The 12,201-nt window shown below is 31.3% G+C and overlaps 2 protein-coding genes across 2 annotated transcripts in view; both read right to left on the reverse strand.

Moving 5' to 3' along the window:
• Positions 1-1,936, reverse strand: part of LOC105116682 (ankyrin repeat domain-containing protein EMB506, chloroplastic-like) — a 2,374-nt gene extending 438 nt beyond the window's left edge. Inside the window, exons 1-7 of the mRNA XM_011014130.1 lie at positions 1,483-1,936; positions 1,263-1,342; positions 1,003-1,101; positions 826-924; positions 625-723; positions 439-537; positions 18-364 (exon numbers count right to left, since the gene is read on the reverse strand). Coding sequence (XP_011012432.1) covers positions 260-364; positions 439-537; positions 625-723; positions 826-924; positions 1,003-1,101; positions 1,263-1,342; positions 1,483-1,864 — 963 coding nt within the window. The 5' untranslated portion in view covers positions 1,865-1,936 and the 3' untranslated portion in view covers positions 18-259. The remainder of the gene's footprint in view (positions 1-17; positions 365-438; positions 538-624; positions 724-825; positions 925-1,002; positions 1,102-1,262; positions 1,343-1,482) is intronic.
• A 4,085-nt stretch (positions 1,937-6,021) lies between these two features.
• LOC105116681 (mitotic checkpoint protein BUB3.2) lies at positions 6,022-10,853 on the reverse strand. The gene is made up of 9 exons (XM_011014129.1): positions 10,371-10,853; positions 10,157-10,287; positions 9,890-9,972; positions 8,838-9,104; positions 8,319-8,394; positions 7,514-7,594; positions 6,753-6,831; positions 6,573-6,673; positions 6,022-6,496 (listed from the first exon to the last, which is right to left on the reverse strand). Exons 1-9 carry the CDS (start codon positions 10,491-10,493, stop codon positions 6,409-6,411), a joined length of 1,029 nt encoding a protein of 342 aa, XP_011012431.1. The 5' UTR covers positions 10,494-10,853; the 3' UTR covers positions 6,022-6,408.
• Positions 10,854-12,201: the final 1,348 nt, after the last annotated feature.

Consider the following 12,201-nt stretch of genomic DNA (forward strand, 5'->3'; position numbering starts at 1 on the left):
TCAGCAGGCTTCTTCACCTCGGTGCAAAATTACTTTGCCCAAAGATTGATTGGGCTTCACCGTGCAAGTCACACGGTTTACAAAGCAACGTTCATTCTTGGACAACACAGTGGAGTTTTGAACCCCAATAAAACTCATACACGATAGATGAACAGACCCATTCAGAATCTGCATACACAAAAATAGTCGATGCCCTTGAAATGCACAGCAGCTTCGTATAGTCTTCTGCTTGTATTTACTGTCAAGGTTTCTGCATCCATTATAATTCCCTGTTGGCTGGTAAAACCTTCAGTAACTTTGCAATATCAAATGACCTAAAGTCTTTGCCAAAGCATAAGCTAAGATCCAGGGGTGTCATTCCATCCTGAAAAAACAAGGAAGCAATTCAGCATTCCTTGGAACAATTTTTCCTTCAAATATAAAATCGCAAACATTTACCTTAGTTCTTCTGGTCTTATCTGCACCATTGACCAACAAGACTTTAGCTATATCTCTATTTCTGCTTTGGACTGCAATGTGCAATGGAGTCCATCCTTCCTGCAAGAAATGTTATAAAATTTCTGGGGACTAGAATATGATCAATTGAACAAAGGGTTCAGAAACAATTTGGAAACTTGTACTGACATTATCCGCAGCATTGACATCAACCTCGTATTTTATCAGCAACTTTACAGTTTGCATTGCACCAACTTGAACTGCATAATGCAGAGGGCTAGCACCATCCTATTACAGGGATAAATAAATGGCAACAAATGTTCCTTAGAAATGCAAACAAAATTGAACAGGGGCAAAAAACACTTGCTACAATCAAAATATTAACCTCACCCGATCTCTGATATGTGGACTAGCACCTTTTCTTAAAAGATGACTAATAACAGCCTCCTTTTTGCCAATAATTGCCTTATGCAATGCCGTGAACCCATCCTATGTCAACAATTTCAACTTAAGATTTATGCTCAAAGTACAAGCTATAAACAGAATACAATAAAGGAATGAACTCACATTATCCTGGTCATCAATATCTAATCCATCATCAAGCAACTTGTCCATAAATTTTATCTGTCCTGATAGAGCAAGGGTCTGGAGTGGACTCCATTTTGCCTGAAAGGAGATTTTGCATGTTTACTACTATTTTTCTCATAGCCCATATGCTCTAGCAAATGGCAGCAAGTCAACATATATAAACGCTACTTCTTAATGAAAAAAGAAAAACACATATTTCAGAAGGAAAATAGCTCTAAAACGTTATCATCATAGGTTACAGTTGATATTTTGCGGAGATTAGGAGATGCATTCTGTTGGAAAATTTCTCTCTCTTCTGGTCCCAAAAGTTGCTCAACCTCTGCAGTGGTTACAGAACAACGTCAAATTCATTCATTGGGTAAAGAAAAATTTCACCCCTAAAGGAATAGGAATGTTCCACTTGAGAAAATGATAGCATAGCACTATTAAAACAGGGGGAAAGAGAACAGTGAACGCCACCTTTGATAAGATCCTCCCCGTAGTTATTTTCTGTAGTGGAGTTAGTGACAGTGGAAGTAGCTGTGACAGAATTCTTTTCTTCCTCCAAGTTACTCTCAAAATCCAAGTCATTTTCTTTCGCTTCTTCTTCATCTTCTTGGTCATAATCACTGCCGCTTCCATCATCAGGATCTTCCCAAACTCCTTGTTTTGTCTCCAGAGATGATGGTGATGATGCCCATTTTGACCCGGTCGCATAAGCACTCACTCTCAAGCATTCCTTAGAAATAAATAATGGGAATCTTCCAAAACTTAAAAGGGGAATAGAAGAATAGTTGCAAGAAGAGAATCGAGGGAGTAGATAACTGGAATGACAAGTCACTGTAACTCCGGCGAACGCCATGATCAGCTAACGAGGTGTGCGCAGGCGTGGAAAGAACGAGATGGGGACGTAGATAACAGATGACGCGAAGGCTAGTTTAAAGAAAAAGCAGACGACGAGAAGGCTTCTTGAGAAGGATATTTTGATAAAAAATTATATAGAAAAATATTATAACAATTTATATTTTATAAAAAAAATTATAATATTCACCCCATATAATTTAGTTTTATTTATAATTTTAATTTTCAACTAGCTTCACATCAAAGAAATAAAATCTCCAAAGATAATTTTAGAAGAAAACAAAAAAAAACATATGGATAAAATATTATAACAATTCATAGTAATTTGGGAGGAAAACTACAGTATTTTTTCATATATTATAATTGTAATTCTTAATCAGTTTGATATTAAAAAATAAAATTGACAAATATAATTTAAAAAATTATAAAAAATAAAAACAATAATAAAAAACCAATATGAAGGAACATTGTAATACTCCACAATGTTTTAAAGAAAAAATTTATAAAACTATATTATCAATTAACTCTATATTAAAAAAATAAAATACAATTTTGAACAAAATCATAAAAACAAATTATGTGGCGAAACACCGTGGCAATACATAGAATATTTGTGAAAAAAGTTGCAGCTGTAATTTTACAACTAACTCAATATTAAAAAAAAATTGACCAATAATTTTAAAAAAAACTTATAACGAAATAAATTATGTGGAGAAATACTATAATAATTCATAGTGTTTAAAAAAAAACATTCAAAAGCAAAATTCTTAACTAGATCAATATTAAAAAAATAAAATTGACAAAGATAATTTTATGAAAAAAATCTAGGAAAAAAAACCAAAAAAATAGATAAATAATTTAAAAAAAAATCATAACAAAACAAATTATGTAAGAAAATATTATAGCAATTTATAGTATTTTAAAAAAAATTAAAAATTTAAATTCTTAATTAACTCAATATTAAAAAAAATAAAATCAACAAATATAATTTTATAAAAAAATTATGAAAAAAAACATTAAAATAATCAACAATAATACATACATAAAGTTACAATACTTTCTCCATTTATTTTAGAATATTCCTTAATGTTTCATGTTTCTTTATATTTATATTTCATTTATATGCTTTCATTGATAAATTTTGATATAATTTTATTTTTATTTTAGTATTATTTATTTTTATTTTCATGTTTCTAAAATTACAAAAATCATGATAATTAAGAAAAAAAAGTACCAATATTGTATGATAACGTTACGTGTAACTTAACAAGGATGTTTTTCATTTAAGGTTATTTAAGGTTATAGTTGTGTATACATAAGAAAATAATGGAAAAATAAATTGAGAAATTTTTAGGAATTAATAAATTTGTACAAAGAATTTTATTAATATTGATCATTTTCTTTAATTAGAGGTGAGGTTGAATTTATAAAGTAGTGTGCTTAAGTATGTAGTAATTTAGAAGTTATGAAATGTACAATAATCAATTACTGTTTTTTTTTTTAAGTTTTGGTTTTTATATATAATTATTGATATACAATTTACACTTATGAATATTAACCATCATACTTAAAATTAGTTATTTGACATGTGTTCCGTCTTGGGTTGTAAAATATTTTTTAAAGAAAAAATGGATATAAAAGGTATTTTGATGTTTTTTAATATATATAAAGAAGTTCATATAAATATTTAATTAGTTAAATCTACAACCATCTATATAAATAAATGAAAACAATAGTTAATAATAAATAAAAGAGAAATTTAAAAAAAATTAAAACATGAACATAGTTTAAGATGTTTGATCCTGCAAAATAAAATATTTATTTGATTGCGTTTATTAAAAAAATACAGAATAATAGAAATATAAACACACATAACTTAATTGAATAAAATAAAAAAATTATGCAAGATCGAACATATTGGAAATATTATTTAAAAATAAGTATTTATTATTATGTTTTAAAATAAAATCCATTTATATAAAAAAAATTTATAAAAGAATCAGAATAATATTTTGAAAAAATAAATACAAATTGTTTTTAAAAAAAATACATAGCAAAAAAGCCTGCAAAACCAATGACTTAGGTCATGAGACTATAATAAATCATTAGAAAAGAAATTGAAGATAACCACAAGCCAATATTTAAAAAAAAATAATGTAGAATGATTAAAAAAATAAATGTTAATCATTACTAACATGTTAAACATGTAACCCGAATCATTAGATCTGAAGCATTAAAAATAAAAGAATTATGAGGTACAAACCCCAACAAATCAAACACCGAATGATGCAATCGAAAAAAAAATTCAATTGTATAAAAGGATATAAAATAAAAAAAATTAAAATTAAATGAATAAAGATGAAAATAAAAATAAATTAGAGGGCAACCAATTTTTTTCAATTGAAGGGTTAAATTGAAAAGAAAATAACTTTAACACAAGGAAAAATAAAATCAAAAGAATGAGGCCAAATTAAAAAAAAATAAAACAATATAAAATTTGATTGAAGGATAAAATTAAAAACTAATAAAACTTATAAAAAAACAAGGAAACAAATTAGAAATAATAAGGACCGAACTAGAAAAAAATAATATATGACAAGTGATAATTGAAGGATTAAATTGAAAACAAATAAAAATTTTATAAAATAATCAAGAAAAAAAAGAAATTAAAAGAATGAAATTCAAAAAGGACAAACATGTATTTTTTAGGTAAGAGAGAAAAGAAGAAGAAAAACCATCACTTGTGATAAACCATGAAACATCCACCACCACGTGCGACACCAAGAAGAAGAAAATACAGTGGTGTTTCCTACAATATAGTAGAAAAACAAAAAAACAAAGTTGATTATTAAGTAGTTACCCTTGCCCCCTCACCCCCTCACCTATTAAATGATACATATATCATTTATGTATTGGCATGTAAAGAGCATACACTAATAACTTTTAAAAATAAAAGATAATTTTTTAATATCAAAAATATCAAAATATCTTTCATAGGTATGGAAACTATAAAAAACATGGGTGAAAAAACAAAAATACTCCTTAGTGCATGTCTTAGTTTCTGTATTGTTCTAAGAGCAAAGACATTTTTTTACTGTATTCTAAGAAACAAAAGACAAAAATACTTCTTGTTAACAATTCTAAATTTTATTAATATTAAAAATAAATAAGTCATTTTACTATTGAAAAAAAAATTAAAGACAAGAATACTTATTAATAATCTTTTGATAACCCATGAGCCTTTAAAAATCCCAGATTGCCCTCAACACAAATGCTTCTAGTAGAGGATTTCTGTTAATGATCGATAAAATCTTCATCGTTATTATACACAAAACATTTGTATCTATAATAAATAAATATATAGGCAAATATCTAGTTAAATCTAATAAGTTTTATATAATGAACCGACTATAATAGATACAATATTAATAATACAACAAAGTACTCATAAGACAACAAATAACTAGCATTGCCAATCATTATGAAAAAGGTTTATTCAAAAAGCATTTGTCAAATATACTTTATCATGTTTAGGAGCACGAGCACGATTATACTATAACTTGTATTTTTAAATTAAAAATAAATCAAAAATATTTTGATAGCTGTGATGCAATCAGTGTTTCTAATCAAGCCCTTATCCAACGTGCATGCTTTTTATTGTGTGAGCATATCGCTTTCATCAAAATGTTCATCTACGCCTTTGAAATGTGTTCAACACTATCTCATCATCTATTCTTTCCCTTAAAAGTTTCAGTTAAAAATAATTATTAATAATAATAAATAAAATAAAACAAAACCAGGATTGTATTAACATGCAGGTGAGAGATGAGCTTAGAACTGGTGTTTTCCATTTAAATGACAAATATATCTCCAAAATAAGTGGCAACAAAACAAAACCATCAATTTTTCAAGCATTCTACAAACAAAAACCTATTTAAATTGTATCCAAGGAACGCAACCCTGGTTAATTTAGAGATAGCGATTATTTTTTATGTATTTTTTATTTAAAAATATATTAAAAAAATATTTAAAAAATAATTTTTGACACTAACATATTAAAATAATCTAAACACATAAAAAAAATATTAATTTGAAGAAAAAAATTAATTTTTTTTAAAACATTTTTCAAACGTAAAGACAAACAAAAACTTAACTGTGTTTGTATTGGTAATACCTTCGGATTATCATTTCATTGAAACTGGGCTGTCTAGACATTACATCCAACATAATCATACAGAACTTCTTCCTCGGCTGCTACTCTTGCAAAGTGATAAGAATGCGTTGCATGGTCACATTCTATTGTTATATCTAGGAGACTAGATAGATGAATAATTACAGAATCCAAAGTTCTAAGCACAGACCTACACGATCACTTAAAAAGAAATGAAACTACAGGGTCACTGGAAGCGGAAAGGTGATCCAACTTGATTCAAGCATGAGCACACATCAAGATTTGAAAGCTTCATAGGAAACAAAAACGCCTAGAAAACCATGAGATATTGCACATCCAAGATTCTAGTGACCAGTGGTATTCGAAGGGCTCACTTATGCTGGGGGGTTGGGGTAAGCTTTCGGCTTTGGCTTCACTTCTATTTCATTTACACTTCGTACAAAGATAGCATCTGGCTCATGGCTGGAAAGATGAACATGCAACAATCAGAGAAAACATGGAAAGAGAAATGGCGAGGTAAGATTAGAATGACTCTTACGGTTTATCTCCCTCTTCATAAGTGTAACTTGATGCCACAGCCAACAGACGGCCATCTCTGCTAAATGAAAGTGCGGCAACACTTGATGGATACTTTGAGTACTGAAAAGAGCAAAATTGTAACAAGCTATAAACTTTCCGCAAGTAAATTAATACTGTCAAATGTTCTGTAAACATGAACCTGATATAGTCTCTTTTTGTTGTTCCCGTCCCATACGTTCACAAAACCATCACAACCTCCAGTTGCAAATGTACCATAGCTGCAAGTTGAGCTTCGATGTAAGATAAGTGACCAAAAAATAGTAGAAGAGAAACAGGCCAGCAGTATGACTGCATGCCAAACAAAACATCAACTTCAGTCATCGTAAGCTCAAAAATGGAGAAAAGAATCCAGCTTTCATCTTGATCAAGACATAATTACTTGGATGTTTTCAATGAGGTTATGTTAGGCAAAAATATTAGTTACGGGGCTTCTGAATCCTACAAACAGAATGAGTGCTCCTCTCTAAAAAAAAAATTCATCTAATTACTCAACATGAGAACTTGTCAGCTAGGAAAAAGTTGTGAATGTCAGCTAAACATACACTAGAGCTTCAAAATGCACATGGAATGGATTTTGATGTTCATTTTGCTTTGGTCTTACATATCATATTGTGGTTTGGGTTCGAAGTCCATCTATTCATACAATTTTAAGGTAGGGTAACCTTTTGCTTAGCCAACCCTGCCCTTAAACAGCAAGTGCAAGATACGCCATTTATCATGAGCAAGTTACCATAGCATAACATGAACAGAGACAGAATATAAATTGAGAGGCTGCACAATAAACAAAGCATGCATTACATGATAAAAATCAACCTTTGGCGAAAATCTGAACTTTGTTTATCCTTTTTATTTTGTCAAAAGCTCATAAATTCAATGCATGAAGAGTATTCAGAAACTTACACGGGATGAAAAGCAATGGCATTTACAGGATAGACAATGTCCCTTCCAGCCTCAGATTTTCGATGACACTTGAACGCATACCTGCACAAAGTTTCAACTCTATCAAATACATTGAATGATAGATAAAGGATATTATTTGTTAGTATACATGGGCTGCCTTCATTTTTGCACAGTTGTAACTTTTACCCTAAGTGCATCCATTTAATGACTAGTTAACTTGATACAAATCACACATGCATACTACCATCACCAGATTATGGAGAATTCACATTGAAAATGATACCATGAAAACCACAGCATTTTTTGATAATATAGAGTGCACACCACCTGAAAGTACAAAAAGCTCACCCCACAAAAGGTGAATTTAGTGCTTAGTCTACCAACTTTTCCATATACCAAGTCAATAGTGACATGACACATGGATTGATTCTTACCCTGTAATGAAGGGTATTCACTTTTATACACATTTCATATCATTATTGACCTAGTCTCGGATAAGTTGATAGACTACAATCTACCTCACAGCTTCTCCCACAGAGGAGGAGCTATAGGGGACAACCAAAAGTTTAATTGTATTGTACCGTGTGAATTTCTTTGAAAATACCCATTAGTGCCTGAAATTGGCATGGAAAAGGAGTAAATTAAACATCTATCATGCAACATTAAAAGTGTTCCAACCAGATATTTACATAGTCATCTAACCTAAAGACATGAAAAATCATAAAAAAAAAAGTATAAGACTATCAGGGAAAAGACAAATCAAATTTGCAAAATGCAGCATGGTATAGAGGAAAAGGAACCATACTTTTTTGCTTGACTGGCCTCTGAAGGATCAAAAAATTCCATTGCAACTCGTCCTTCAACAGAACTGAGAGCATATCCTGCATCATGTAATTCAGGTGAAGAAGAGTCATCCATGAGAGAGCTCCAAAGCAACAAAAATTCATGACATAGATGAAAATCATCACTGCATGTACAAGGCACTTTCCCTGCCAATAATACCTTATTGAACTATTTGAAGCAAGAGGATGCTATTCATGGAAGAGCAGAACATAAAACTTAACCATACAAGTATATAGAAGATTCCTTTGAACAACTTTCAGTTTTAGTGAATTTTTCAAGATTTATAGCAAAACACAAGCAACTAAAAATAGCCTCATGATAAAGCAATTCAAGCAAGTCATTGCACCAACAAACTTAAATGCAGTGCAAATAGAATGGCTTGTAATTGGGAGGCTGCAGAACTAGCATATGATTTCACCCACCATAAAATGTAGCAACAAAGACAGTGAAAATGATGTCAGTTCAGTGTCATGATCAATACCTGTGCCATTGGGATAGCACCGCACACATCGCGTTTGATATTTCAGAGAGGATTCTCTCCTTTGCTCAGGTAGAGACATATTTCGCAGATCGTAGACATTAACATGTCTTCCTGCAGTAGCTACAACCAAACGATTTCCAACAAGAGACAGGGAGTAAACACGCTCAGGTTGTGGATATGTGCCAACAAGAGTGCGCTCTTGCCCACTAGCTCCTCTGGGATCCCAGCACTTCAGTGTTTTGTCCCAGCTACCAGTGATTACTTGCCCTGTAGTCAGGGAGAGATGGTAAAACAAGAATTAAAGAGAGGAATGTGCCATAATCTTTTTATAAGTAGAAATCGTTCCCTGGTATTCTATATAATTATTTCAGTGGTGGAATTCTTCACAACCTCATTACAAGTCAAGAGAGCGAAGGCAAGCATGTGAGCAGCATGATATCTATAAACAAATCAACTAACATAGCTGAACATCTGAAAAATAAAAGTTCAATGAGCACAAGAGAGCCAGTAACTACAAGTCATTTCCTGCAGCTTTTTCTTGTAGTCCTGCATGTTTTTTTGTCTTTAAAGCTTAAAATAATTTTTAAGCTTTGCCCATGTGTTGACTATTTATCTTTTACCTTCCTAGCCTATTTTTCTTTTGATTGACTGGTTTTAGCATTTTCAAATATTATTCTGTTTTTTCTGTTTCAGGATCTCATTTGTGCATTGCCGTACTTGGGATTGCACATTTGCAACCCTAGGGCCTGTTACTAAGTATACCTTTACCATGACTGACAAAGATATCCAAGTAAAAAGTAATAATCAATTATGCAAACCATTTAGTCCATGCAAATAGACAACATTAAAGCACAACAGATCAAGCTGGACATATAAACATGCATCAGCAAGATCAAACACTAACAAGTGGTAATTAGAGGCGGATTGTCTGAAAAGTTGGACATCCGAGAGAGTGTCAATGAGACCAAACACTAGCAAGCTATACACACCAGAAGTACCTCGCTTTCAAAATTACACAGCTTGTCAGACAATCATAATTCAAGCACACCTACCTGCTGCATAAGAGTACTCGATGCAGCGAACAGGTGCATCGTGCCTTCCCAGAATATCCTCCTTTCCGTGGTTAAAAACCAACCTAAATCATCAAAATTAAAAAAATCTAAACCGATTTAAAAAATAAAATCTCTAGACAGTCTTGCCATAACATAATACTCAAAGTCAATTCCTAAATCCATAAATTTTGCAGTTTAGCATAAAATCTGCTTCAATATACCTTCTCGAGAACCAAACAAAAAAATAGTGGAAATCAACTAACTAACCGTCGCACGGTATTGTCCCCGCTGGCACTGAACCCAGAGGAATCGTCGTGGAAGCAGCAATCAAGCACGGCACCACCGTGCAAAAACTCTCCTCTCAAAGCATTAGCACTGGCGTCGTATAACCTCACAGTCTACAATAAATAAATAAAAATCAGATATTGAGTTATTCAGTAAAATTTGAAGATTGGAAGTGACTTGATTGGTGAGGGCGAACCTTGTCCCACGAGGAGACGAGTAGGAGATCGCTGTGATTGGAGAATCGAAGGTTCGAGATACCGTCGGTTGGTGGATTCGAGAGTTCACGGCCGGAGAACGGTGGCGGGATGACAGCTGTCATCGCGTGATTGTACGGAGGGATATTCAAAAGAGCGTAAGAAAGCGGGTGCACTGAGTGTTAGGGTTTTGAGGGGGAGTAAAGGGGGAAGGAGATTTGAAAGTGCGAGGAGGGTAAACCTTAACTTTCACCCGTTTTCTTTTTTTGGATTATTTTGAGGAGGAGAGAGGGGGATTTGAATTTTTAAATTCAAAATAAGATTGGGGCAGGCAACGGTGATCTACTTACTGATGGATTCATCAATAGTGATCGTCACGGTTTTCAATCTTCCATGTTCTTCCGCTTCTTTTGTTTTGTTTCGGAGTCTGATTCCATTTATAGCTCCGAGAAAACTACAGATCAGTACGCACCTTATACAGCGCTGTACAACTCAGTTTCCATTCTTCAAATCCTTGCTAAAACTGGCATTTAGTTTATTACTAATTGATCAAAAAAATATCTTGCACTTTCTATCAACATGACCTTAGTCCCTAACCCTTTCTTTAATCTTATTTAGATCTTCAATCTTTCTTTTTTCTGTAATTTCATCCCTATATCCAACTTGTTAAGTTTAATCAATTTATTTTTTTGGATTGTAATTCAAATGCATGAACAATCAGATTTGATATACTGGAAGGTGACATGGACGGAGGGATGGAATTGTAAAAAAAAAAAAAAACAAGAGGCTGAAGACCTAGATCAGTAAAAGAAGATTAGAGACAAGTTATTGTTGGTTTTTGATCCGTTAGTTATCTTTATGGAAAACACGAAAAGATGTGGTATAATTATGGCAGATAAACATTATCCATGTTCTCACAAGTTATTGCTTATTTTTTAATAATTTATTTTGTTTCTCAAGTTTTATTATGGGCAAGCAAGTTAATTCTAATTAAAGGGCAAAGAAAGGATTAGAAATAGAATGACCAAATTGAAAAAAAATATCAAACATACTAGAGATTTCATGAAAAATCCCTTCATCTTTTAAAATAACATAGTCTATGTTATTTAGATCCCTTTAATTTTTTTAAAAATTATTTTTGATAAAAAATTTTATTTGCATTATTTCTTGATCCCTATTTAAAGAGATGAAAAAGAAAGATCACCGGATTTTAACTATAAGAGATGAACTCATCATTTAAGTCATTTTTAACCACCAAAATAGTTTTTCTTAATGTCTACAAGTTTTATACGATAAAATAGATTTGATGATGATGTTTTAGAGTCTTAATATTAACTAAACAAGATATATCTAAGTTGAAAAAGATAAATCTAACTCAATTTGATTTCAAATTTTTAGATCTTTTTTTGAATAAATGAGTTGATTTGTAGGTGTTCCAAAAATATTAGCAATATTTTTTTGGTTGAAATGACTTAAAAATTGGGTTTGAAGGTGGTTATCTGTCTTTTTAAAAAAATTTACAAAAAATTAAACAAAACCTAGACATACAGGTTTGGGTGCTTGGGTTTTTCCTTGCAATAGGCCAATGGTACTAGCTCTTAAGCTCACACGTGCTAGACTTTTTTTGGCCTTTTTTTTAACTAATATATTTTTTTTATTATGTTTTTTTTAATATATATATTAGTCATGTTTCATTTGATATCCCTTCTATATTATTTAGCCTTTTTGAATTATTTTGTGTGTATTTGTTTTTATAATATTATGTTGACTCATCTATCATTTTTTTAATTTTTTATATAAATAAGCTTTATTTTTAAAAATAAAAAAAATATT

This window comes from Populus euphratica, unplaced genomic scaffold, assembly GCF_000495115.2.
Source record: "Populus euphratica unplaced genomic scaffold, PopEup_1.0 scaffold1019.1, whole genome shotgun sequence".
Taxonomy (NCBI): domain Eukaryota; kingdom Viridiplantae; phylum Streptophyta; class Magnoliopsida; order Malpighiales; family Salicaceae; genus Populus; species Populus euphratica.